Below are 27,939 nucleotides of genomic sequence, written 5' to 3'. Positions count from 1 at the left end.
GGGTTGCGTCATGAATTCCTATCCTTCTCTCTTGTACCTATGTAGTCGATCTCGTGGCGATTAAGCTCCTTCCATTCACATCGCGCACGAGACGCGGCGGGTACCGATGGCGATAATTACGAATTCTCGCAAATGAATATCGCCTGCACCATCCGTCACGCCGAGCTCTTCCTCGCTATCGCGTATTACCACTACCGCGCAACGGGTTTACGCTATCTTGGAGAGTCGTGGCTCCGTATACCGCCACCGCCACCGATGACCTCAAGGTATGTACCCACAAACGCATACATTTCGTTGCCGGTAGGCGCAATTTGCATAATGGGTCGCGAGCGCCGAGTAGCTTTTCGTGTAACACGTAGAACCATCCGCGTAGACGCTTGGCGCGCGCGAGCGCGAAGCTTGAGTCTCGAGAAATTCCTTTGCTCATTCATCGTCGGAGAATAGCGCGGGCGGGGAAATGGCATTCTTCGACACCGTTGCGTAAGAGGAGATCTCTAATAGGAACGGCGCGACTCTCTCGCCTTCACGTGCCCGTCGAGATGAAATGCATCTCTTGCCAGTTCCTTTTTAGAGAGAAACGACGAAGATCGAGATCCGAGATAAATCCTTCCCTCCGCGAACAACTGCAATGTGTGTGTAATTAAATTAAACGTGAATTTCTTGGCTAATAAGGGTACCCTGGAAATACCGCTGTTGTTTCATTAAAATATAATTTCCTTTATTAATACAGAATCGATGAAATTTTTTTATCACAGATTTCTTATTCAAAACAAATCTAGTATTTAACAAAGAGAAACCTACTGTAAAATTTCTTTAGATTTTAGAAGGAAAAATTACGAAGTGGCGTGAGCGTCTTTTATATAGCATCTTATAATCTAATAATCAGTGTTTGAAAAATCAAACGTATCTGTCTCGATTGCTAATAAAATATACTTTCGCTGTTGGTTCTTATACTCCATTGCTATCGAACACTGATGTAGGTCGGCATTTGGCTTTCTTTCCGGGCAAAATCGAACCATCGTGTTTGCCGAAGTACAGTTTATTATAACTGTCATCGGAAAACTAAGTCGTACAGTTTCGGCCTGAATATCCGATGTATTTGTATGTCGTATTAGTTGCGAATCGCTCGTAACAGTAGAATAGCCGAGTAAATTCGCGGAAGAACTCTCTATCGCGAATAACGGTCGACTTTGTCTTATCCTTCTCTTGCCGCGCCACTTTCATTTGCATTTTAATGCTTGTACGCTATCGCCACTGTGTCCTACGTCTTACTTTTCTTTTCCACGCTAGCTGTTTATACCGCCATTAAATCCGTACCTTTGCACAGTGCTTCGTGGTCTATTTCCACATAAAAAATGTATATTTTGTACGAGGATTTAGCAAGCTTTTCCACTAATGTAAATTATAATAAAATTTATATTTTAACGTTCTAACTTGTAATAAAATGTATTTTATTTAAGGATTTTGTAAGTCCTTTGTCATAGTGTAGTTTAGAAAAAAGGACGTTTGTTTCCAATCTATGGTGTTATTTCGGAGCAAAAATTGTTTTAGCATACCTAATTGCAACTTAACATAAATATTCAACAAAATTTGGAACTGTAAAGTTTACTGCAGATGATAATATTTGTTGTCTCTGCAAACTCGTAGAACATTCACGGATGGCAGCATCGCGTTGTCGCGCCTTTATCGGTAGCCGATTCCGCAGAGATGACTGATCCGCACAGCTATTTGGGTTTACCAAACCGACAGACCTGAGCGCAATACACTGGACATTCATATATTTACACATTATACATACACACATTTACACATTTATATATAGATATATTTTTGTGCGAATAATAGAACAATAAACATTTGAAGAAATATGGAAGTAAAATACAATCTAATTTAAGAATAATTAAAATAAGAACAAGAACAAAGCTCTACATATACATATAACAAAAATTATAATCTATATTTTATTTATGTCCTTTAATAAAAAGTTATCGTCACTTATCGTTGATGATATAATAATTATACATACATTGGATTCAATTTTGACAGCTTGATTTTACATATCTAAAGTGTATATTATTATTATTAACAACATCAAACATTGCATTATCGTCTCATTAAATATTAATATTAACTAATATTATTACAAGCAATGCATATTACTATAATATCCATTCAATTTCGATTAATATCCATAGTTGTATATTGTGTTCTTAATCACTTTTAAAAATAAATTTATTGTTTTTCTTACTCCTGTTATGCAAATTAATTTAAACAGCAGATAGTAAACTTCTTGGTCGTTGCTTAATGAAACGAAAAGAGATATTGACCAACCCCTGATATTCTTTTTACACGGTTGCTTCCGCCATACTTGCTTCTCTTTGCACGAGCGCGTTAGGGCAAGATGTCGCAACAAAGGGTTAATAATATCGATTAATTATTTTTGCTTTTATTTTTATAAACTTCACTGCCTCTTGCATCCGCGCATCTCCTGCGTAACATGTTTTTGAACAATTAAGTAGAAATCTTGTAAATAGTGCAAAAAAACGTTGCTACATTTACTGAAAATTCCAGAACGTATTACTGCTTTATACAACAAAAATTAATAATTTCTTATGAAATAATGGTGTTTTGCGGCAAGATTGTAGCCTAAATAACAACAACCTTATTCGAACAAATTTCAATCGAAGCTATCGAACTTCTCGTTCTGAATCAGTTGAATAAATAAAATAAATTAATTAAATAATCTGTCATTAATTAGATTTGAACGAAAAGCATAAAGCGAATTGCTGATATTAACGCCTAATGCATTCTCATTGCTGTTTTTTAAATTAATGAACAATTTCATTTTAGCAAACTCCCCCAGCATTTGCGTAATAAAGTCTTATTTATAATAATGAAGACAAATATTCTTGATGATTACAACATAGGAGATGCAAATATAATATAGCAATGTTTTAAGTAAACTTAAAATTTTAAGTAGATTTGTAACAAATTTTTCTTGAGCAGAGAAAAATTAGACGTCATCTTTTTCGTTTGCTTATTTATTTACTTACTTCGCAGTACACCACAACATTACTCGGTAACCCTCATTATTTATAATTAAATACAAGTTCCTTGTACTTTCTGATGCTTCGTAAGCTATTTACGCTGATGTTAGATTTATCCTCGTTAGTTGAGAGTTGAATAATAATGATAATAACCGTTAGTATACCTTTATCATTTAGTGAGAAAAATTTTGCGATTATCTTAACCGCCGTAGTTCCGTTCCGTTTATAACAATGATTCACGTATTCTCTTGCATCACGTTACGCTCGCGATTGCCAAATTCGTGCAGAACCGCGAGAAAAATGAGGCGGAGCAACAACGAGACGTCGCGCTTCGCGATTCCACGTCTAAGTTGGCCATCGCAACATTTGGTTTCCCAAAATACAAGTATTATAATTGGCCTGCCGACACCCACGATTTATACGGAGGCAGCGTCGCGCGCCACCGAGAATTCTCGATTATAATAAATAACCGACGACCTTGCGTCTCGTTCGACTTTCCTCCCTTCTCGGCGAGCGATCTAAAAAAAAAGCGTAATTATCTGATGTTTACAAGTCTTGTGTCCTGCGATTTGCAGGATTACTTAGTCGGACGATAGAGGCACTCGTGAATTTATGAAGAATCGTTTATCGAGACGTAACTCATTTTCTAATCGGGCTTTGACGTAAACTAATAACCCCCATTAGTTAACATTTGTCACTACTCTGGCAGATATTTGCACAACGCGCCGGATGCGAGCATGTGCTCTGGTAGCAAGCCGAAATTTCATCTTGTATACGCGCATCAAAAAATACCTATAATTTGGTGACTCGTACAGTACACGGATGCTTTAATATTTGTGGACACTTGCCAGCTCAGATATACATAGAACGCAGAATATATGTATAAATTTTTAATATGCAGGTTTTGTGCGCAAAATGTTGGAGATAAAGAACATTTTTTGTGTATTACGTATACATATATAATCTATAATACGGTTAGATATTAAATTATTGATATTATCTTTGATGTCCATTTCTATCAAGACAGATTAATTGTAATCTCGGTTTAACTTACTTTTTATCTTTCTTTAGTTCTAAGAGAAAGATAAAAAGTAAGTTAAACCGAGATTAAAGTTAAACTGCATTGGTAGAAATGGACATGAGAGAAACTTTTGGGCTCTGTACATGTACTTATATATATACTTCACATGTAATTGGCATGCGATCTTGTGTACACTTTAAAGTACACGACTGGAGCTACCGCAATTTAACAATAATGCCTTCTGTACTCTTGCCAAAGAAAATCTATGTCTTCATTAACCGGTCTGGCTTGCGATTAGCATAGTAATAATTCCATATATATGTACAAAATCACGGATTAATGCATCATACATTTTATTGTATGTACGTGCGTTTAATAAGTATTTTATTTTAAGCATCTTAGCGTGACAAAAACAACGGTAAGCGTAAAATGGAGGCTAATAGTGGCGAAACGAGAGGTATGTGGGAAGACAAGAAGCAGCGGCGAAATTAGATTAATGCGGAAGGCGCACGTTTACAACACGCGCACGACGACATAAAAGAAGCGGGCATAAAAAAGATATCACGACGTATTTACGCGTGTCGTGACTCCGAAAATTCGTATAAACTACGTATACGTGAGAAAAGCGACGACGTTCAAAATAATCCGAGTCGCTCTATAAATACAATACGACATTCAGTCGTGTGCGGCGCGTTGCGATGTCCAGATGCCTTACCTCGTCTATTCGTTCAGCGACAGCCGATTTAATTACCCGGTCCGTCAGATTGTTTGGCGATCAGTGACTCGTGCTTAAGACATTGAGTTAAGAAAATTTGGTTCGCCTTTGAAATCCGCTTGTTTAAGTGTGACAACAACTTGAACAAGGAGAAGTTGTTTTGTCATTCGAGTTCGAGATCAGTGTAGTAAGTCCGCGTGCACTAGAGTGACGTGTCTTGAAAAGAATTCGCGAATATAAATACATAAATGCTTTTCTTTTCAGTACGATCTATATTAGTATTTCGCGATCGGTGCGCATCGCGAGTAATAATCAGCGATTGTGATCTACTCTTGCGTAAGACGTTTATTGGCGTTTTCGCGGTATTACGGTATAATAATCGTGATCGATGCAATGTAATTGCATAACGCATAAATAAATAAGTTAATCGACATTCGAGATTCAGTTTGATTATAGCAGAAAGTACAATCGATTATTTCACGTAATAAACTTCACAAATGTTTATCTCGTATGACATTGCGTGTGTTTGATTGTAAAATACATAGCAATTTTTAATCATAAATTCCTATGGTGAATTCTATCTTCGCGTTAGTGCGCGCAGTGTTGTCCGAAAAAAATCTTGTGCTCCCCTTCTCGCTCGCGGAATCTGCTCGGTGAATCTGGAATTAATGTGCTACAATTTTAGATGAGTCGGGACATGTCGCGTGTCGCTTTTAACGCGGCTTCGCGTGTCGTTGTGCCGTCGCGAAACGACGGTCACGCGGCCGTCGTCGTCATCGGCAAAGTGCGTGCATTTTAAGAGCGGTTGAGAAAAATTTATCCGCGTCACTCCATCCAGGATGGAGAGGCTCAGCATAGCGGAAGCGTTGCGCCGGAAAGATAGGAGACGTCGCAGGGGATGGACGGTAGTCGGGCACGAGCTGCGGTGAGTATGATAAATCACGTGAGAATTTGGCCGTTCCCGCTCTCGTGGATAAGATATCTGTCAACGATTGAAATCAACGGCCAGGTGAGCCCGTCACGGTAAGCTGCGCGTGCGGTAGGCAGAGAATGTTGCCACTCGGAAAACTGACGAAAATAAAGCCGCATCGTTCACGCTTTAAGCGGCCTGATGACGCGACCTGGATTTTTTGCGGGAACATACTGACATACTGACGATTTGTCTATCGAAACATACACCTCTACTGGTAAATCCGTGTGTGATTGATCAAAGTCGATCAATCCGAAGTTAGATTTTTGACAAACGACTTTCAATCCAATTTTTGCGAAGCAAATATTGATTCTTACTATGCACGCGTGAAGATATCTTTATATGAATGTGCATGATTCCGACATTTTAATTATTTTTTTATTATTGTAGAGTTTCGAGACCTTCTAAAATGAAGTAAAGTCTGAATGATTATTTATTTTCCTTTGTCATTTTTTTTTTAACATATCTCACTGTTCAGACTTTTATATGTCATGACAGTAATCAAATCGCTTTATCGAGCGATAAGATGATCCATTGAGAAAATGTGGTGTAGCCTTAAACCGATAACTGGTAACAGTAACCGCATCTACTGGTAAAACGACCATAGTACCGCCATCTTTCGCGATACTGCCTGGGTTTCACGTAGCTGGACTCTTCTCTGCTATATTTAACAGTTAGATCGATACTGTGGTTCACCGGCTCACCGTCTGTCTCCAGTTTTACTTAACAAAGTCGATAAGCTAGATTCCATATTTTCAACGTCGCGTATTGTTAAATTCATCAATAAACTTTAATACATATTATTTAGCGATAAATAAGCTAATATTATCTTTATTTAGAGAAGAGATACTGAAAATTTATTACGTTACTTAAAAACAAATAGTTTCTGTTTCTAAATTTTACTTTTAAAGTTCTCACTTTCATAACTTTTTTATAATAGCTTCATATTCTAGATCTATATAGCTTCTAATTTTTTAGTTTTATATGTTTTATAATTAAAAAACTAATGCTATATCAGAGACAATTTCTATACACAACATTTTTTAACATTTTGATGCAATTTCAATAGAATTTTAGAATTTTAAGGCATAATATATCCAATAAACATCGCCCACATGAAGAAAGTTTGCATAATACATATCTCCAGATGAAAGATATTTCTGAATGATAGAATTAATTAATTCTTTCATGAATATTTAGAAGTTTCGACAGTGAGACATCATTTCGATGCAATTTATCGTGATATATTGTCGAAACGATAAATGATGAATGCTAATCACATGCTAATATTATTATTCTGACGATTGATCCTTCAATTCATGTACTGCGTATTATGGATTTATATCGATTACAATACAATGAATCGTACAGTAAATATTTCGAAAATTTATCGTACAAAATGATTTATTAAATCCGTATGCAGTTCGGTGAAAAAACATTTTTGATTTCGGCTGATGGAAGGTTTCCCCCGAGGGAAGTTTCATACGGTTGTTGCGTGTTCATAATTCAAATCAAATGCAGAGCTTTTATGTTGAAGTAGAGAGTAGCTTGAGGCATTAACATTTATCACTAAAACACGAAAGTCCGTGAAATCTCACAAGTTGTTCTACTCTATTGGTTTGAGTAAATGAGTATTACAATATTGTCAATTATAAAACAGATTTTATTTTAATTGACATCTTTTAATTGATAATCAAATAAACTTTTTAATTATAATTAAAATTATAATTAAAAAAATCTGTTATCACCATATTTAAAACTTCTTTACATATTTATTTAACACATATTTACATACACATATCTATCTGTAACGGTAACAAGTTGGTTACATATATTACGTTATGTACTGCTACACTTATATATACCTACTGTTTTCTTTTTCTGCGCAAAACCATTTATTTAACCAGTTAAAATGAAAGAAATATACTTCATCGCGTTTACGTGGTGATTATGCGCTGCGTAGAATTTCTCTCAACGTAACGCTCGAAAATTTTACGGGCTCGCGTTGTCCCAGTGCGGTATTTAAATTTTACAACGTGGTGCTTCGCCGCGAAAATTTATCGTTCACAGCGCACGCATATTTCACGCGCGGAAACGACGCACTGTAAAGTGCAGATGTTGCGTTGCAATCGTTCTGCACGCCGCAGCAAATGAAGGATGCATATGAAGGAAATATTACGATGTGAATTAAAAATCATGATTATTTGCGTCGTCCGTCGTGAATGCCGAGAGATAATGTCTATATGATACATGATTAATGAGGCGTACTTAAAATAACAGTTTTATTAGCTTTGTCATTTTTGTGAGTCTCTTTATCTGCGAAGAAAGCGGACCTCCTGATGTTAACCAGGATACTATATAGACTTGTATATAACGTAACGTATCTTTGTATTGAAGAAGCGTATATCAAGTATGAATGTGCTCTTAAAGAAACATTTTTATAACTCCAAAGGAAAGAGGATACGTATACGCGCATATAGCATTTCTCTTTTCATTTCACCTTCGAGCTACATGATGTGACATCAGTCGCTTTATTTCCCAGATATCGGGTTAAGGAAATGGACCGTTTCTCTGCGTCATCGTCAGTAACGTCGCTAATATCCGCGCGAATAACGTCATGTGGTACACAGAGCTCCATTTGAATCTCTCACAGCGATCGCATAAATTGCCGATATTCGAAATTATTTCGTCTCGGTGATCAATAATCGACGTCACATCGCGAAATCTTCTCGCGCCAAATGCTGACGTACGAAATGCACCATGCCTAGTTGAATTGATCCGAGAGAAAGAGAGAGAAAAGCTCTCTCGAGCCCACGGGAATATAACTTGGAAGCGGCCAAACTTTATAGCCGTCGCGTAAACACTTATCGAACTAATTTCTGGCGCTTCAATCTTCATTTCTTACGGATTATTGCGTACCGGTTCGAAATAACGAAAAGATTATGTTATTTAACTCCGCCCGATTAAATTTTTCTCTTATTTTATTGTGATCTACCAAAAGCTTAGGAAAGAAATATGACCTGTTATATCCACCGAGTTGTGCTGCAAAGCAATTAACTTTAGAACAAGTTGACATTATGTCATGTCGTCTTTCTACTTAACGTCTTACTCCGTCGACGATATCTTTAATCGGTTTAATTAATTCCCTTAGTTAAGAATTAATTAAATTTACAAACTCACGCTGTTTGCTTGACGAACAAACATGAAAAAAGGTAAAGAAATATTTACTTAAAATTTTGGTGCATATTATTTATTTATATTTATTATATCAAAATAATATCTACCTATCAAATTTTCTTAATTAAATTTCTTATATTCTTATTATCTCTTCCTTTTTACATGCTCTTATACATGTTTTTTGAGATGCAGTTATTTGGTATTTATAAAATGCATAAATTCTTCCGTTTCTTGAAGAAGGCATCAATGTGCACGATAATTAAACAATTTTTTGATTATTTATAAATTGCTATTAGTGAATTCTACACATAACTGCAGCCATTGCCAGCTACTAACTACGATTTGCATTTCATTGCGATTTATTGGAAAACGCCTGTTCTCTCTCAATAATACTTACCTCACTCTTAGAATAAACTTAATCTTAATTATTGTGTATGTCAGCGCATACCGTGAAATTGAGCAATTCTTTGTGTCGGCATGTATTGTGTCTTTTAGATCTCTCTTTAACACGTTCTACTTACATTCGAAGCCAAGTGTGAATTTGCTACTCATCAATCGATTAAATAGACAATGACTCATCTCGTTACGCCAGCTTGAGTTTCCAAATCTCATAAAAGCAGACACTTTTAGATCATCATCTGTTCAATTGAAGAAAAATATACAAGCGCGATTATCGAACGTATCAATAGCTTTGCAATGATTGCTCTTCGATCTTCTTGTCGGCGAATAAATGACATCATCAAATGTAACCTTATACATCAATCACATTTCAAATTTCACCCAGTTTCCCAATATTTTTTCAGAGATAGGTGGGATTGAATTTCATATTTATCAGAAAAATGAGTTTTATTTTTCGAAAAGCCAACTCGTATTACAAATGGCATATTATAAAAATAGGTATATTTGACACGTGATAAATTTCGCGCATTGATAAATTATTAATTATCAGTTACGACATCAGGATCGATATGTATTCTCTAATCAGCCATCGTATTTACTTTTTAAGTTGGAATCGTATTCTGTTTTTATACTTCACGAGATATTAAGCGTCGTGAACGAAACAATAAGCTTTCGTGTTTTGGCGTGGGCATGCTACCGCTGCAAAATCGCGCACTTACGTGTACGATACACGCTCAAGCGCGAAATTGTTTCGCTCAGAGGTATTTATTCTCGGTAAGCTTTTGCAACGGTGATCGCGAAGGGATGTGTAGAATCGATGAACCGGGTATTCTGTCGCAGTTGAATTTTGTACTGTGAGTGCTTTCACCACGATATCGCGCAAATCTGCTCGTGCTAAGTATATAATTCGCGCAGTCAACATATTATAATCTGGATAACTTTCATTGCGCCCTGTGTCCTAACTTTGTAATGTGGATGGGATGATGAATTCTCCGCATCGCGTAAACTCGTTTTCGCTCGAGGTCTGGTAGATTAGAGCCAGCTCGGCGAAAGATAATGTTTTATGTTTCCTCCGGAGTATATAGGGTGAGCTCGTCGCATCTCGATGAAGCTCTAAAACCCGCTTCGCGTGGGAGGAAAACTCTCCGGAGAACTACATCTTGCGCTTCTAGCTCGTTTCTGCGCGCTCGGTGAAGGGTCGCTTTTCCTATATCTCACTTAATAACGCGCCACGTTGAAAATTCTGGCTTAGGACTCGCATCTACGGCCTGAATAAATCAATTTCACCATAGCACTAAGTTTCATTTAACTATAGCAACTGACAATGAGATTTATAATATCGACTATGTTTCTGCTAATATCATATTTCACAAATTTTTATCCGAGATATTACGTATTGATAAAATTATTACATAATGCGTCGCCAATTGACCAATTTGATTGTTAGCCAAAGAATAGTAGCTTTTTCCTACATCACATTTAATTAATATATCTATCTCTTCGGAATACCTAAATATTTTATTACAATTTATAAATAATTTATTACAAATTTTAACTTATTCGGAAAAGTATTTCGTAAAAAGTGTGTATTTATAATGCTTAGAAACATATATACATATACAAATATTCATTGCAAAATTGTATAAAATAATTTTTATTCTCAAGCACCGATGCTTCGATTTAAGATCAATGAAAGATAATTGAAAATCTGAAATACGAACTGCGATTCCACGTGCATCCGTCGTATTTCCCATCTTCGATATTATCGCATCATCCTCTTTGATCTGATATCGTGTGGACACAATGTCCTCCCGGCTGATGCCGTTAGCTTTTCCCGTTCGTTCTCTCAGCCTGTCACGGGTGATTGACGACGACGATCCGTTAGGCGCGTCGATGGGCAGATGGACCGGGGTACAGGAAGCGAACACCTAAAGCACGAAACGCGATACCAAGCGACAGAGACGGAGAATCGCGAGCGAGTGACAGCCGGTTGGAGAAACGGCGAATACCCGAGACGATGGTCGCAGGTCTCTCACACACGCTCACAGAGAGCATGCCCGCGGCAGCGGGTGAGCACGATGACGCTCCTCCTCGCTCCTCGCCAGCTAGGTTCGCAAGGGGGCAGCTCGTCGATGCTCTCTCAGTCCGACAGCACACGCGACCTCGCGCGGTTCACGCGACCTCGTGCTCGTGCCCGTTCACCCCCTGCGTCCTGCGAGCCGGCCCTCGCGTCTCGCTCCACCATCCCCGTGCCGATCGTCGTTACTTCCGTCGGCGGAAGTCGGAACGACGGTCTCGCGACCGCGTCTCAACGACTGATCAGTGTGTGACCGACGTTCGGTGGAAACCCTCGTGGGTTCGATCGAGTTGCACCAACCGACAAGTTGTTAGCTAACTCCTGGATTACCAGTTCTGCTCTGTAGATTGTGGTGCGCTCGTATAATGCTTGCGGCACGGGGGGGAAAAGGAGGGAAAACCTGGTTATCCTTGGAATAGGGCTAACTAGCGTTGCTACGACTAAAGTCGTAATATCTTCTGTGTCCCCCAGTGAATTCTCACGGCGTGTATGCGGCGCAAATACAAAGGGCATCGCGGAGAGAGGTTCCACGAGCACTCGAGCGGTGAGCATCCACTTGGGAAGCGGAAGAGTCACTCGGATTACGATTGCTCGCATCGTTCGCGTGGGTTTGCTTCGAATAGTTTCCGTGTAAATTCGATTTGGATCGATTAATTACGAAGTTCGCGCCAACTTCTCGAATCCTTTTATCCCACGGAGAGAGCTTCCGCGATTCGGTTAGCTTTTATAATTAGCAGAGCATGCGAGAACGTGCGCAGAAGTGAAACTTCATTAGATATAATAGCGCACAGTGAAGTTCTGCTTTTTTTGTTACGAAGTTCCGGAGGTTGACACATTTTCGTTATCAGAGCCATGGTGCGGAAATTTCTGAAATGGGATCGGGATATAATGCTTTTCTTATAGAAAGAGGAGATTGCGAGGCCAATCCCCCAATATCGCTTCCTCGCCGCGAATGTAATTATATATAAGCACCAAAAGCCAATTTAATTGTTTCCGAAGTGGTAACCTGAATTTGTTATGTGCGAAAAATGTTTATCGGAGCAATTCAATAACGAAACCGTGCGGACGATGTGAGTAATTCGTTGTAATCACATTTACTCGTTACAATTTATGATTACTTTGTACTCGTCATCAAATTTATATATATTAAAATAGCATCCTGAGATGACAAATTCCAAATTTCTTTAAATCTCACTTTTAATTGTGCAGTACAAATAATTCTGCTTATTATTTGTAGTAGGAAATCAAATAAAGTGCGATAAGAAACAATACGTGATAAGAGATAATACTGATTATATAAATGTTATCACGATCATGTTTTTGCCTTGGAGTACTTGGAGCTACCGAGAAATATTTTTACAATATCTGCAGACATGTTAGGTTTTTGCGAAGCTGCTCTCTCTCTTTCTTTTTTGCTTCTCTTAAAATTCTCTACGTGTTATTAAATTAATCATTCAAAACTTGCGCAGCCGAAGCGCGAACTTTAAAACAACAAAGTTTAGCTTAACAACTAAAGTGTTTTCGAGGCAGTAAGAGTTTCTGTTTATTCCCGTTGTACGTTGCAGGATAACGACGAGAATGCCTAAATCCGCTGTTTCCGAGATCACGCGACGATTACGGGTAATTTAATTACCAAATAATTTAGTTCCTGAATCAATTTTGCGCGGTGAAGTTCGCACGCAGGCGGGTTTATCTCGTCGCAGTTGCGTGTAAATTATCATGGAACTTGCGCTACTCGTTATGATCTTCTCCTCGCCTGCTTCCAACTTTAGAACCGTGAGTATATGCATCGTGGGGCGAATATCGTCTTATTTTCCCAACGTTATCTCTCAGCAGGCGATGCATTCAGAATCACCTCGCGAACGTAATGGAAAAGCACGCGACAAACCGACGTCATTAATTAGCGGTGTACGCGAGCGTGATAACCCTTTCGCGCGAAACACCGTAACGACAAGATAAAAGATAGCTATTACGAAACTAGATTTCTCTCTTTTCAGCACGGGATTCATTATAAATTGATCCTGTTTCGATTTTGCCGTGACATCTCATTTTCTGCGCGCGAGTTTGTCGATCCCTCGTGTGCGCAGGATATATTCTATAGGAAACACGCTCCCCTTCGCGTGACACTTGAGATACGTAGTTTTCAATTATTCAAAGAAGAATGTTTATCCAGCAGATAAAACATCCCACCGCGCGGCTCGCGGCGTATAGCGACCAATTTTTTCCCCTGGCAGGTTGTCATTTACCTGCGGGCAACGCGGTGACAGTGGTGGAAAGAATATAAGCCAGGTTTTCTGTTTGCCTTTATCTCGTTACAGAGCTGACACCGAGGGGGTCCCGTTGAAGGCATAAAGGGATCGTAACGCTTAACACTCTTGTACGAGCAAACTGCGCACGATAATGAGAATACAATTTGTTTTCGAAAGAGCTTTTATTTCAGAGGCGTGTGTGAAAGGAAGAAGAAGGCTGTGCCAGTGCGCCAGTTGTTTAAATAAAACGTTGACAGGTAGCTGTAAGAAAATTGACTTTCTTCACTGGTGCTCATTATTACGCCTTGATAGAATCCGTCGACTTGCTGTACTTCGCCGTAGAAGAAGTTCTTTGTTCAGCTTTAAAAGCCCGAACCTTGAACTCGACAAAGAAAAGGCTCGACATTCTACAGAGCTTTTTGAAATTTTTAATCGATAAATCGGTAGATGATTAGATGTCAGCGCAATATCGCGTCCAACGGTTGTAATTGGATGATTCTGATCGGATCTAATTAAAAATAATAATCAAACACGATTCAGCGATAACATCGAGTATTTCGCGACTTTATTCTGGCTTTGTTGCAACAACTACGAATGTTGTTACTTCGATGTACCGAATTATTTCTTCTGTAACAGCGCAATTTCATTTATAAATACGCTTGCGTTCGATTTTACAATTGAAATTTGATGAAACGAAAATAGGCCAAACGCAGAACGAAATATTCGGTCTGGCCCCGGATGGGTGGAAAGAAAAATATCATTTTTCATCCACAAGCCGTTCATAAATCTCTTAAATTCAATTAACCTGTGCATACTAAACGCTGAGAGAAAAAAATTCATTTAATTATCTCGAAAGGCTGTAGGAGAGATGTATTATAATAACAATCATATTACATACGGTTAGCCTGCGGAAATATTCGGGCGCACGCGCATAAATTGAATAAAATCATTAAAATACTTTTGTCGTATATATTAATGCATAATTTATTTCCGTTTTATCGCACGTATCTCCCGTTAATGAAACGGGAAACCTAAATTAGTGCCGATACAACAGAAACGACCTCGATATTCAGCATAACACGCAACGCGGTGCTCCGATAAGTCATTAATTCAAAATGTCCGGTTGTATGGACTGGGTACGCTCACCGTCGCATTTCGCCGTCGATTCCGTTAATTGATCCATTTTAGTCCCTCTTTTTTTTTTGCACGCTCATGAAACCATGGCCCCATGTGCCGCGCGAGAATCGTCGGACCGTGACAACGAGTCTTCCGTGCTTTTCTCGCTCTCCGTGCCGCGGCGAATTTAATTATATCCGGAAAAAACGTGTTGCATGTCCGTGTGTGCGTGCGGCCGCGCGCAGACCGTGTGCCAGAACTAACTTTGTTTTTCGCCAGATCGCTGTCGACATTGACACTACGGAGCAGCCGGTGTTCGCTGCCACGTGACAGCGCGGTGATGCACGTCGCATCGATGCGACGCGACAGACGCATCGTGTTCTCGTGCGTCGCTCTCGATGATGCCAGGAACGGAAAGTAGGTTGTCGCGCTGAGAAAAGCCGCATCTGTGCGAAAAAAATGTGCGACACGGCCTTTCCACAGGCCTATACTTTTGCGTGTCTCTGCAAAAGCTCATGCTGCGAAATACATGTAACGACTCACGGTTTTTTTTTTTACTTCTCCCGTTCGAGAGTTTAACGGTCGACTCGGCGCGCTTTGTCGCTCGATTGCTCTCCTATATGATCGTTTTTTCATGGCATTGCGCGATAGCTGGGCGTGGACGACGGACATGCGAGGTGCGTTTTAGGGAAATATCTCGTTTGATCGCGAGTTCGTAGAGGTCTGTTTAAAGAAAATAATTAGTGACACGATACGGTCGCAAAATCGCATCGTATTTTAATCGAATTAATTATTTTAAAAACAACGTTGTCTCAAAATCCATAGTTATCGCAAGAAAAACCGAAGTTTAAAACAGAAAAAAAAACATGTACAGTTAAACTTCATTCTTCGGTATTTTTGGAGTAAATTTCTTTCTCAAAGAAATGATAAGTGTAACAATAATTACATTTAGCAAACACAATTTTTTGATTTGATGAAATGTTTTCATTTTTGTAAAAACTTGTTATATTTATGTAATATTTTTGAGAGGATATTTCCTTCTATATGAAGTATATGAAAGAGTATTACTCGAGGGCTTTGACGATGTAACCAACATGACTTGCGGCGGTTTGAAAATGTAGTGACAGCGGTGCGGATTGCTTCCTCGACTTCACAGGCTGTGCAAATCGAGGAAAAAAATAACACGAATCGATAGTAGACAAAGGAATAAGGAATTTGCGTTACTAACGATATCATCTACTCGTTAATTTTAACGATTTCGACGTAACAATCGCGCTGGTTATTCTTTTTTTTCGTAGTAATCAATGACAAATACTGTCATGCAATAACAGATATAACGGCTGCGCGTTGAACAGCTTATCTTAATGAAGGACTCTCGTACCGGACAGATGAAACATAACGTTATTACACGGAGAAAATTTTATAGTAAATATTACTATGGTGTCGCACTAGCTGCGGACCATCAAGACGCACAAGTTTAAATGCTATAGTCTTATAGTAAAATTACTATGTTTATAGCATTTAATGCTACAATCAATGCTATGATCGTAGCATTAAATGCTATAAACATAGTAATTTTACTATAAGACTATAGCATTTAAACTTGTGCGTCTTGATGGTCCGCAGTTGGTGCGACAGCATAGTAAAATTTAATATAAAATTTTCTCCGTGTAGTGATTGCAAATTTTATTTTTATAAAAGTTATTATTCTGTATATTATTTTATATATTATTTAAATTGTGTAATATACATTAGAGGTTTAGAGCTTTAATAACGAACTTACAGAATTATCCATCCTCTTGTACAGATGGAATCTTTGTGAAGTTTCTTTTATGAATATACTCTTTTCGCTTTAAACTATTTAAAGTTGCATTTTCTTAAAGAGAACATGCGTTTAATAAAAATCTTTTGTCAGATTTTCCTTTGACTTCTGAAAGGTTGATAATATTATTTCCAACATTTCTTTCGTTTCGACAAGAAAAATTTTAATCTCTCTAGAGACTGCACGCCTTAGTATATTTCAGGGCATTATCTCAACTTGGAGTGCGTTTACTTCTATAATACCGCAGACTAATTTAGATAGAGGTTTTCAAACTTTTCTAACATTGTGAATGCACAATGTTAGTAGAGAAAGGAAACAAACAAAATTAAATTGTTTAATTTTTTTCATTAACTTTATTGAAAAGGATACAAGTAACTTTATGTTTTGGCTTTGTGAAACTAAAGTATAATTCAAAACATTTTCATACGCATTCGATGCATTAACTGTGCAAAATGAATTTGCTGCTACAAATTTTAATTAAAACTTGTAATTATAAAATAACATACATTATTTTTCTCAATAATTTTTTTTTTAATAATTGCGCTAATAAAACGTTATTAAATTCCTGTCAATAAGAGTAAAATTGAAATTGCTTTGTTCCATTTGGTCTCGTGAACAATTTAAATATAATTTAAATCGCAAGAATATCATTTAAACATATTATAATCGTGGTTAAAATCATCAGGCTTTCAACTACACTAGCAAACCTAAACGGATCGCGGGCAATTGATATTGAATTATTAGCACATTTGCTTTTAGTGTTTGGGAAATTGCTCGTTAATATCTTAACTCATGGTCTCTGCAAACTGGAGAGATGCTGGGAACTCGAACTGGGAAATCGAACATTGTTATGTTCATGATCAATGTATTGATATTGCTACCTTAATAATCTCTCGCTCACATTTTTATATCTATAACTTCTTTCTTCTAATTATGACATCTCTCTATTAATACAATTATTTCTGTTACTCTTTTTCCTATATGCTTTATTAAATGTAGTCTTATATAATTTTTGAAAATGCGAGACAAATTCATTCTGAGCTCAATCTTTCTATTTTTATCTCTTTCTCTCATCTATTAGATATGTTTATAGTAGATAATTTTCCTCCTGGTGATATTCATCCCGTCTCTATATCCGATCCGACAACTAATTATACGTGTCACGATAGGGATACATGCCATACATGGTGTTATTAGAAAACTTACCGAGCTGTTCCATGAGGAAATGCATTTCTATAAATACGTAATTACCGACACGTCATCCCTTTAGCTGGCTCAACCGCGACGATAACACGGATTAACAAAGGTAAAAGATTAACAAATTTTTACGATATCTTTAAGAACTTTGTTATAGCAACTTATTAATATTAAATTATTTTCTCTTTTTGGAAATTTGAAACACGCGGAAAACTTGGTTTAACAATGCTTTTATTTAAAAAAGAATCGTGTCAAGTTAAGTCGAATTTTATTGTTATCTACGGTATTGATTAGATGTTCTTGCTATAATACGTCTTTAAGTAAAAACACTTCAAGTTTTAAAGAATTTTTCTTACGTCCTGAAGATTTCGAAGGAAGCTGTAGCGAACCGATTGTCCATTATCGACAATCACCTCACTCGACGTTTAGTAAATTGGCTTGTCAATCCACTTCCCTGCGAATCTGCATTGCGTATCGTGTTTCGATCTCGCTGTCAAATGAATTCGACAGGACGTTAAAGACATTCCTCGTTTCTCAAATCAAGGTTATAAAAGAAGTTCATAACAGTACTATTATATCAATATTGCATAAAATTTATCAGATACTATGTTTCTACTTTATTTTACTATAACATTTTTTTATTTATATATTTAATATTGTTTTTACACGAATAAAATGCAACTTGCTGATACGCGCGCGTTAAAGATATCTCCAATATATTCGAAAATAAAATTTTTTATCGGAGCCTACTCTTTATTGAATATAGAGTAATTTTTACTCACATAAATTTCTATTTCAAGTAGATTATCAAACACAAAGCGTGTTTTATTCTTACACACATATGCAATTTATTTATGTACGAAGCGAGAGCGCTTCGTAAGAAAGGTATCTTTATCCCTATAGTCCTGTCAGCGTTAAAAGGTCAGCGGATATAATCGTTGCTTTTGCAGGTTATATTCCAGATGAGGAGCGTTAATATACGTTAATTACATTTTTATTTTATAAAAATTGGGGTCGTCTTGTTTGATCATAATTTATTATGCTGTGACTTCCGGGTTTCCGGAAATATTTTCATATTTTTGGTGTCTCTCTCTCTTTGTCTCTCTCTTTTTCCGTTGATTCATATACCTATATATTATGTATCCTCTACGTACATTTATATCATCAGTTACTATTAACCTGTAAATATGTGGACACGTGAAAAACGTGCTCTTGACAGCGAACTATCAATGATTAATTTTATACACAATATATTAGCTGCTCACGTAGGTACTCATGTATTATTCAAATTTAAATGTGGTAAAATACATTGTGCGTGACAAGAGATATATTTTGACACATTATACAATTACGTAGCAAAAATGCAAGATTTTAATTTGCATAATGAAATATTTATACCACAATTTTGTACATTTAAATATTGACAAGATGTACCAAGCAATCAACATGAGAATGGACATATAAAATGGTTTTTAACCGCAAATTAAAAATATTATACAAATTGGACATTATTTGAAATTTTGCTTAATATTCAATGTTGTCGATTTGCGTTCATTTCACGTAGAGATAGGATACATACGAGAGCATTCAACTCTCGATGTCACTTCTGGATGAAATTTATATGACGGGAATACTGTTATTCGGTCTTTTCCAGTTGCTGGTCACATTCCGTAACCGTCCAGTTAGGCAGTTAGGAATAAAAAAACTTTTGGAATTAGAATTATAGAATTTTGATTAACCGTTGGAAGCCATGGAAGTAATCGCAACAATTTTCCATTTAATGTAATTTATCGTGCAGCCATTACTATAATCAATAATTAATTTTGTTCCGCGCTAAACATTTATTTGCTCGAGTCATTAAATCGCGAATGCCAACAAATCTCAGTTTATTATTATAGCGGCATCGATAATACACTGATTATGAAGCGCGATATCGTTAACATCGTTACATCGTAACATCAAGAATAATATAATGTTATTCCAAATGAAATTGCGTGCATTTAAATATACGCGCTTTTATAAAATTATTAATGCTATTTATTCGCGTATGGCTTGCAATTAGCGATTCGGATTTCATGTTTGATAATGACCGGTGAACGGAGTGCGCGCCATGATGACGCTTACGTTTGCACAAGACGTGATTAATCCTACTAGTAGCTGATCCCAATGCAAGGCGCTCTAATGGTAATAGTCAACTCGCTTCAACAAACTCTGTCGTTGTTTGATGATGATCAGAGATGTGCTTTCGGCTCGCTTCTACAATGATGGCTGGTGCTTGGTGTTATGGAAAGCAGATGGAGTCTATGCGTTGGGAATACTGAACAGAGTGTTGCGTGCGTACAAATCAAAATAAACGAATTGGACATTATGATGTCATTGAATTCTGCACTAAATTCTGCGGAAGTATTTCTACGGCATTCAAGAAGTAGACCGTGATAAAATTCTTACTTATTGGAATTCACGTAAATATTCACCTAGATTAATTTCAAGCCAATTTTTTCTTAATTAGAGACTATCGTTTACTTTGGTATTTTATCTTTCATTATTGGAAATTGAACTTTCAATTCAACTTTAAATTAAGATCCTATCAAGTTTATTACCTTGCGTCCCTTCAGTTATGAAAAGTATATTATGAAATTTGATTACGTTAAAAATACAACGCATTATAGTCGAAGCTGTACTGAACCGCAGTACGCAGATGCCTTCAGCGATTGTCTATTTCGATCCCATGTGCTATCTTATCTAGCGTCAAGCGAAATTCTTATCGTCTACGTGCTAACACACATTTATTATGCGTACGAACAATGACGTACCAGACAATAAAATTGCCACATGCGATCTTTGTGTCTCTTATCGTAAGATCTATTTCTATATTATCGTACCGTCAATAGTATTGCTCGACACGAAACAATTTTCAATTCGTTTTTGCTGTTCTTCGACGAACAAATTGCGATTGCTTATATCTGCATGAAAAACTTATTTTATAAGTCGATATCGAGAAACGCTGTTTGCGAAGAATTATATTAATCCCGATTACACGACGTGATTGCTCGAGGTCCTCTGACATCTTTGCTATTTGATTTTCTTCCAAATTAAAATGTATTATGCCAATAAGACGGAGTCCCCGGCAAATATGATGGTAGGGGGATTAACTTCGATTAGGAAAACTCATTATGTCGTCTGCATAACTGATGTATTCTTCATCTCCTTCGGGCTCATGCGCGGTTTTCTGCCAAAATGACGAGCTGGGGACAAGAGAGATCTCCGGAGGATTTATGTTAATAAAAGGACGGCGGCGATATGTAAATTTTCCAACAGGGGGGCAAAATGATAGATAAAGTTCTTGCTTAACCATTAGTCGCGACAGGGAACACGATGCCGATTTAAAATTCTATGGCAGCTGCAACATGGTATTTGGATAAACGGCTTATCTTATTGATCTTGTTGTAGTGTTTTCAATTGATCGGTTGTAAGACAACTGTGTTTTTATACGTAAAACATATAAAAACTTCAATTTTGACATAAAGTTGATTGACAAAATTTTTGAACGCTAGCAGACATAGTACACGATATAGTACAATTTACTAAAACTGTTTTACTATTTTTCCGCATTATTGCACTAATTATTGTATTTCTTAATGCAAAATTGCGCAAAAGAAAATTATGTAAAATGCAAGTGTTCTCTATAAATACATCAATAATCAAGGAAAGGACATTTCAAGGAAAGATAAACTGCGCTAATTATTAATTATAATTGTCATCTGAACAACGGCAAATATTTCACAGAAAGTATGACAAGTTGCGTCAATTACTAATCAATTGTTATCGTTGTGCATGCAATTAGCTGCATTTCCGCACATCTCTCATTGCCACCAATTCCGAATGAACTATAATCCGACGCGTGGAGCTCTTACGCAAAACGTGAGCTTTCGCCATTGATTGCTCTTCGTATTTGCACCGATGTATCCGGCGGTTATCCGATCCGTGAATTACACGTGACGCTTGTAATCGAATATCGTGTGATGATTCTAGTAGCTAATTACGCTTTTATGATGGCTCCAGTTTCAAACACATAAATTGCAATCGTTCTAATCGTCTGAAAACCACGGACACGGACAGATAATGTTAAACGATTTTCAAGAATTACCAAGAACAAGTTGGAACATGCCGTTACACACATATTTCATCTGGAAGCTTGAAATTTTTTCTTTCGTTAAATCACCCGCTCGTTTGTAACTGTCACAGAACCTTAAAACTCGTTCAAGAAATACACAAAGAGCAATTTATGTGTTTCTGCACCTGCGTGCATTGCATCTGTTTTATCGTGACTTTTTATTATACCTTATCTCGATCATTTCTTTTTTTTTATTAAATTTTGATATTTAAAATATTTCGCAGTCAACGTGATATAGGAGAGGTTTTATTAAAGCCGCGCCGCGCCGCGCGAATTCGGATTTTTTATGATTGAAAATTTAACAATAGGTGCATCTACGGTCTAGTCTCTCTCATTCATTCTCGATGCATTCTTCGAAAAAGCTTCTCTTTTTAGCAGAGACTTCAATCGCGCAGATTAAAATAATAGCAAAATAAATCGACAATTAATTTTGTGTGGATGGAAAGAAATAGAAGTGTGGAAAGAGGTAAAAGTAACCGGAAGGAAGGAAGGAAGGAAGGAGTAGAGAATGTCAAAGGGAAATAAACCGTGATTACGAGAGGCACGTGCGAACCGTTCTTCGAAGTAACTCGCATTTTACAGACAAAGCACCATCGTTTTATTGTTTGTACTTATTCAAATAATCCGTGCGATACGACTTTAATGGAAGATCCGTTTGGGGATTAAAATAATACGAAAATGTGTTCAGAGCGATTCCATTTATAATATTAAATATCAAAGCCGCGCTATATATAAAAATTTCGAATAAAGAGTACCCGACGAGAAACACGTTTGAGCTTTCGCGAATATTAAAGTTATATTTAAGTTGAACGTAAACCTGTGACGCATTGTTAATCCGCGCATCAAATTTTAATTTGCCGTTAACTTACCGGTAACGCGACTAAGCAGAATGTGGATTAGGCGTTTCGCGTAATCAAATACTGGGCTATACGTTCCGCGTCACAATGGAGGATTAATTAACGGACCGACGAAAGACAGTGTTATGTTAACGACAATGAATGTGTCGGATACACATGTGTGTTTGATCGGCTCGGGGGTATACAGTCCCGCCATCCTTTCATCATTTTCGTGGATAAACGCAATTCACACAGTTATATATACAATGTCGCACGTACGTGCGTGTTCCAATTATATCGATTACTTCATCTAACGAGATGACTGATACGTTTGAGTCGAATAATTCTGAAATTATTCGAACTAAGCGTTCGTCGTTTCGACGAGCGCTCAACAATATTATCCAAATGTCGCGCATAATTTGTACAACTGCAGCGAAGGTGAAATATTTTGACGTACTTTTTACGTAATTTTGTGCAATATACGTAGCGCACATGAGAAAGATGTATGTAGAAAAGAATTTTGAAATAAGCATGATTTTCTTTCCCGTCGTTATTAGATCAAAATTAATATAAAGTTATCACGAAACGAAATGCGTATTACACGAGTTGCGTGAATTTGAAATACATTTCACGATGCTTTTATTACATTTCCGCTCCTAATTAACGCAGAACTCAGCGAGAACTCCGTTTTAGTATTAACGTGCCTTGCTGATGCCGTTAATGAATTCCTTTGACCTCTTTGTATATTCTTCAGCCTGAAAATATCATTGTATTCGCTAACAGCAATTTTGATTAGATAATAATGCAGAATGCTTATTATTTATATGCAAAATTTCTTTGCTATAATAAAAAAGGATTTATTATTATTATTAAGTAATTTAATTAAAATTTTAAACTTGGTTTTAAAAAGTCTGAAAAACGTCTATGTATTTAAATAATTAAAAAAATTGCAGTTGAATTTAAAAAATACATCCACTTTAATATCTAATTTAATAAAAATATTGACGACTTGACGTAGAAACTTGGGTGTCAGAGTAAATTTTCTGTAAAAGATACAATGGGTCTGTTTTCCGTTACTGAACTTGCTGCACTAGTTTAGAGTTCATCTTTTTCCTTTCAATGTGGAGTAAAAAAGATAAACTCTAAACTAGTGCAGCAAGTTCAGTAACAGAAAAGACCCAATGTAATTTCTTATACAATGAATTGTTTACCTGGAGAAAAGATGGAAAGGCGTACGCGTTCACGTCTCTCAAACGTGTTTAATGCTTGCAGTTCAGCTTAACGGTATCGCGCAAAGATTTATCGGGTGATTAACGTAGATCGATGGTGATAATCGTGATTACCATGTGATTTATTTCACGACGGAAGCCGAGTGGCCATCATCCACTCAGCTGGCTGAGGTGGGCTGATGTAAATGGATGGTTTATGCAGGGACGACAGCGTCGTCGAGTTTTCTATTAGAAGCGCCAACGCGACGGGGTCAACGATACTCAACTTCCGGTGTGACATACAAGCCGCCTCCAATTACCTATACGTCTACCTGCCTTTATTTCACGTTTAACGCGAGGATAGGTGTTAAGTGAGAGTTATACGATATCGTGGGCATTTAATCCTTATATTTAATTCCACCGGAACATTGTTTCTCCTACCATCCTTTCTTTGGATATTTAGAAAATTTTATCTGTTCGTACATTGCGTTCAATATACTCATGCTTCCTTAATATGAGAGAATATTTTTGAAATAGTTACGCGCGTTCTCTTTCTGAAATAAACCTCTTAAGCCTTTGAAATAATTTATGCCATTACTCGACGTCTTCTGTGTGTTGCATGCGTTCCTCATACCAATTCACAACAATGAATAATTCTGGAACAAACGTTGCGGCATATTTTCTTTACACGCGGCTCGTGCGGCCTGGCGGCATGAATTTCAAATTCCAACCCAGAAACGGCATCATTCGGAAGCCTCTGGCTTTTACCACGTTTCTCTCTCGAGGTTTCCATTTTTTCCCCTCCCTGGCTATATTCCCTCTGATTCTGGTTTCGTTTGATGGGGGCATACATATATATTGGCTGCGCGCCAGGATTTGCAATATCATAGGAGCCGGTGCAGTCTCCCGAAGAACTCTATGCTCGCATTCTCTTCAGCGGCTGATTCATTTTAAGAACGCTTATTTATAACCGAAAAGAATATCAAAACAGCAGTTTCTGAATGCACAAGACGTTTTCCACGCGTGACACACGTCTCGTTACAAATGATTACTTGAGACGCTGAAGAGAAGCAGATCTTCTCCGAGTGACGACAATTACACAGACGCGCTCGTTTTCTATATACTCGTAGATTCATTCACCCACCCAAGTTGAGTGCCTGTAAAGTTTACCGGGCGTACACATATATTTTCTGAGACCTTTTTACCATGGCATCCACTCCGGGTCCTCGGTCGTTAACGAAGGTTATAACATTCATTTTTATGATTTATTGTAATGCTCGAGCGTGTGATTTAAGGCAACCTTAAGTCAAATTTCCTCGTCCCACTTTCTCGAGTGATCTAAGACGCGTTTAATATGCGTTTGGAAGATCGGGATTAATCGTCGTCGAGAATGTACTCGGAATTTCGCCGGAAATATGAATGCACTGAAAATTGGATGAAGTATCGCTGAGGTAACGGAGAAAAAGATATGCCTGACGTGTGCGGAAACGATGCACCTTGCTTCAAACTTAAAAGCGCGAGAGTTTTTCAAGCCATAAATTAATTTTCAATGATAGATTTATGGATTGTTATATTTTAGAGGTGCGACTGGATTTTTCACATTCTGAAATAAACGAAAAATTAATTTTTTTTCATTAAATATAGATTATCCAATGACGCTGAAAATTTATGATGGGGTGCACTGCAGTATGCCGGTGGCATATTAATCGATTCATTAAAAATCACAGGCTTGTCGCTGTCAGCTGCCATCGTGTCTCATCCTTTCAATTTAATTAATGTAATATAAAATATTATATCGCAATTATACATATACGTTGGAAATTACTAGTGTCGGAATCAAATGGAGGAAGCAGTTATCGCGAGAAAGGTTAGGGAAAAGAAAGGGAAAAATAGAAGGAGAAGAAATATAAAGTTAGGAAGATATATTAAGTTAGGGAAATTTTATTAGGTGACGAAACACAAAAAAGATTATCTCGTTGGAAAATTGTGTCACGTCCGAAATCTCTTTATTTTTTTTTTGTCTACAACAGCTGCACATTTCCGGGATAAAGTTGTTCTTTGGAGGAGTGGACCTTTATTTGGATGAACGAGTGGAACTGCCCTCGAGAGATTTCCACCTTTTTCTCGCTTTTCCTGGTACCAACAGCTATCGCGTGTATAAGACAATCCCACGTGCGCTTTTGCAGTTATATTTGAATTCCATTTTATTTTATTTTTCGTGCAAATTTCATTTTTCTCTTGATTACCATCCGTGATCAGAAAATTGGATTCTACATATTCAAACACCTCGCCCAAAGTATCAGTTTCTCGTGAGAAGAAGATTTGGAAGGATAGCTTGTGTTACTCGAATCTCTTGAGATTCGCGTACTATGTTTCGACGCTGAAAACTTCTTCTGTAGTTGATTCCTCTTGCGTTTCGCGCACAAGTGCCTTACTGTGCAACTTACTGCGTTCCCTTCTCCATGAGGAAATTGTCTCGAAAGAATTCACCGTAACGAAGCAAGTTGGGACGTGTTCATTAACCTCGATATATCAGTAAAATGTAAAGACGTAACATAAAGATGAGATTCCGATAATTCTCTCTTGCTTTTCATACGAATCGACGAGACTCCGATAATTCTATTTTGTCTTTCACGCGAACTCTACGTGCCCAAAATTAAAAGATTGCAACTAAACTGAGTAGGTGATATAATTCCGAACGTCTAAAATCAATCTAATTATCTCAAGGTCGCTTGGACATTAACAGAGTTTATGTGCAATTGTATTATTGTAAGTTAATTAAATTAGAGTTCGCCAAGTTCTTCTAACGTTCGTGTTTTATTGCTCCGAAGTTGTTTCGTTCGCGACAACACCGACGTATCGCATAAAGCCTTTGTCTCATTATCTGTAATTAAGTTAGAATATATTTTACGTTCAGCGAAAAGTACCGGCGAAAGAGAGACGATGGAACTTGGATGCAATTTTTCGCTCCATTTAGAGTTAAAACACTTCACAGCCAACAGCTTTGCGTTAAAGCTGAAGAGGAGCCAGAGCAATTTTGTGCATGGAATGAAATCTTAATTGTTTTATTCGTCGTAATGTTATCATTGATCTAAACTTGATGTTCCCTTCAAACATCATTTGAAAATTATGTACAAAGCACACTACGACCTTTAATGTCGTTGATATTAATTACTATGAAGAGGTCAAGTAAAAAGTCATTTTTCGGATACTGTGTATTTTGTACCTTTGAATTTTTCATTTCTATGAATATATTATACAAATTGTGTAACACATTTAACACAATTGTATATAAATATAAATTGTACATTTTTTATTATCAACAGGTTATTTAAAGTGACTTTCTGTGTACATAACTCTTTAACAGGATTTATGCGCGTTTTAATGATGACGCTATGGAATACGATATTTTGTGGCGTACGTTTTTCGACACGAAACGTGAGATGTGTAAACGGGTTTTATATAAGAAAAGTGAAATGTATATACGCACCACTTACACTGAAAGCGAAAGATGATATCAGTGGGATTGCCTATCAATAGCGGTGTGCCGCAATTCTCGAGGAGATTTTAACCGAGTCTGTCAGACGCTGCGCGAATACAGCAACACTCATCGGTTTAAATCGGAAGGTATTTGTCCGCACTCGGGAGTCCGCAGCACTCCGTCGCAATCTATTTCTGGTAACAACGCAGGGCTCACCTATTTTATTTCGAGAGCGAAGCCTTTCGAAAACGATCATGAATCATCCTGTATAATCATTACCGGTGGGACCAACGTGCGAACGGTTTCCTATATCGCAACGCGATGCGTGAGAGAGCTTGATTGAAATTTCATTTGCGCGTCCCCGTACGTGATAAACAAGTTCATTTTAGTTTTCTCTGGACACGCAAGTATTGTGTTAAGCTTCACCATTTCCATAATTGACGCCCGTGT

General features: G+C 37.3%; 1 protein-coding gene and 1 long non-coding RNA gene across 14 annotated transcripts in view; one reads left to right on the top strand and one right to left on the bottom strand.

Moving 5' to 3' along the window:
• Dnc (phosphodiesterase dunce) overlaps positions 1-27,939 on the top strand; it is a 299,778-nt gene that overhangs the window by 150,033 nt on the left and 121,806 nt on the right. For 5 of the 13 annotated variants that reach the window (XM_071775378.1, XM_071775379.1, XM_071775377.1 and 2 more), the window contains exon 1: positions 11,639-11,950. The exons of 7 other annotated variants lie outside the window; for them this stretch is intronic. Coding sequence is in view for 1 of the 6 variants with exons in the window: in XM_071775389.1 (XP_071631490.1) it covers positions 5,623-5,708 (86 nt within the window). In the remaining 5 variants the exon portion in view is untranslated. Of the gene's footprint in view, positions 1-5,120; positions 5,709-11,638; positions 11,951-27,939 lie in introns of those variants that run through there. One more of the 13 variants, XM_071775389.1, reaches the window with a different exon arrangement.
• LOC139811243 (uncharacterized) overlaps positions 1-27,939 on the bottom strand; it is a 115,576-nt gene that overhangs the window by 11,722 nt on the left and 75,915 nt on the right. The window lies entirely within an intron of this gene.

Source organism: Temnothorax longispinosus, chromosome 4 (assembly GCF_030848805.1).
Source record: "Temnothorax longispinosus isolate EJ_2023e chromosome 4, Tlon_JGU_v1, whole genome shotgun sequence".
NCBI lineage: Eukaryota > Metazoa > Arthropoda > Insecta > Hymenoptera > Formicidae > Temnothorax > Temnothorax longispinosus.
This window is presented reverse-complemented; position numbering and strand designations above follow the sequence as displayed.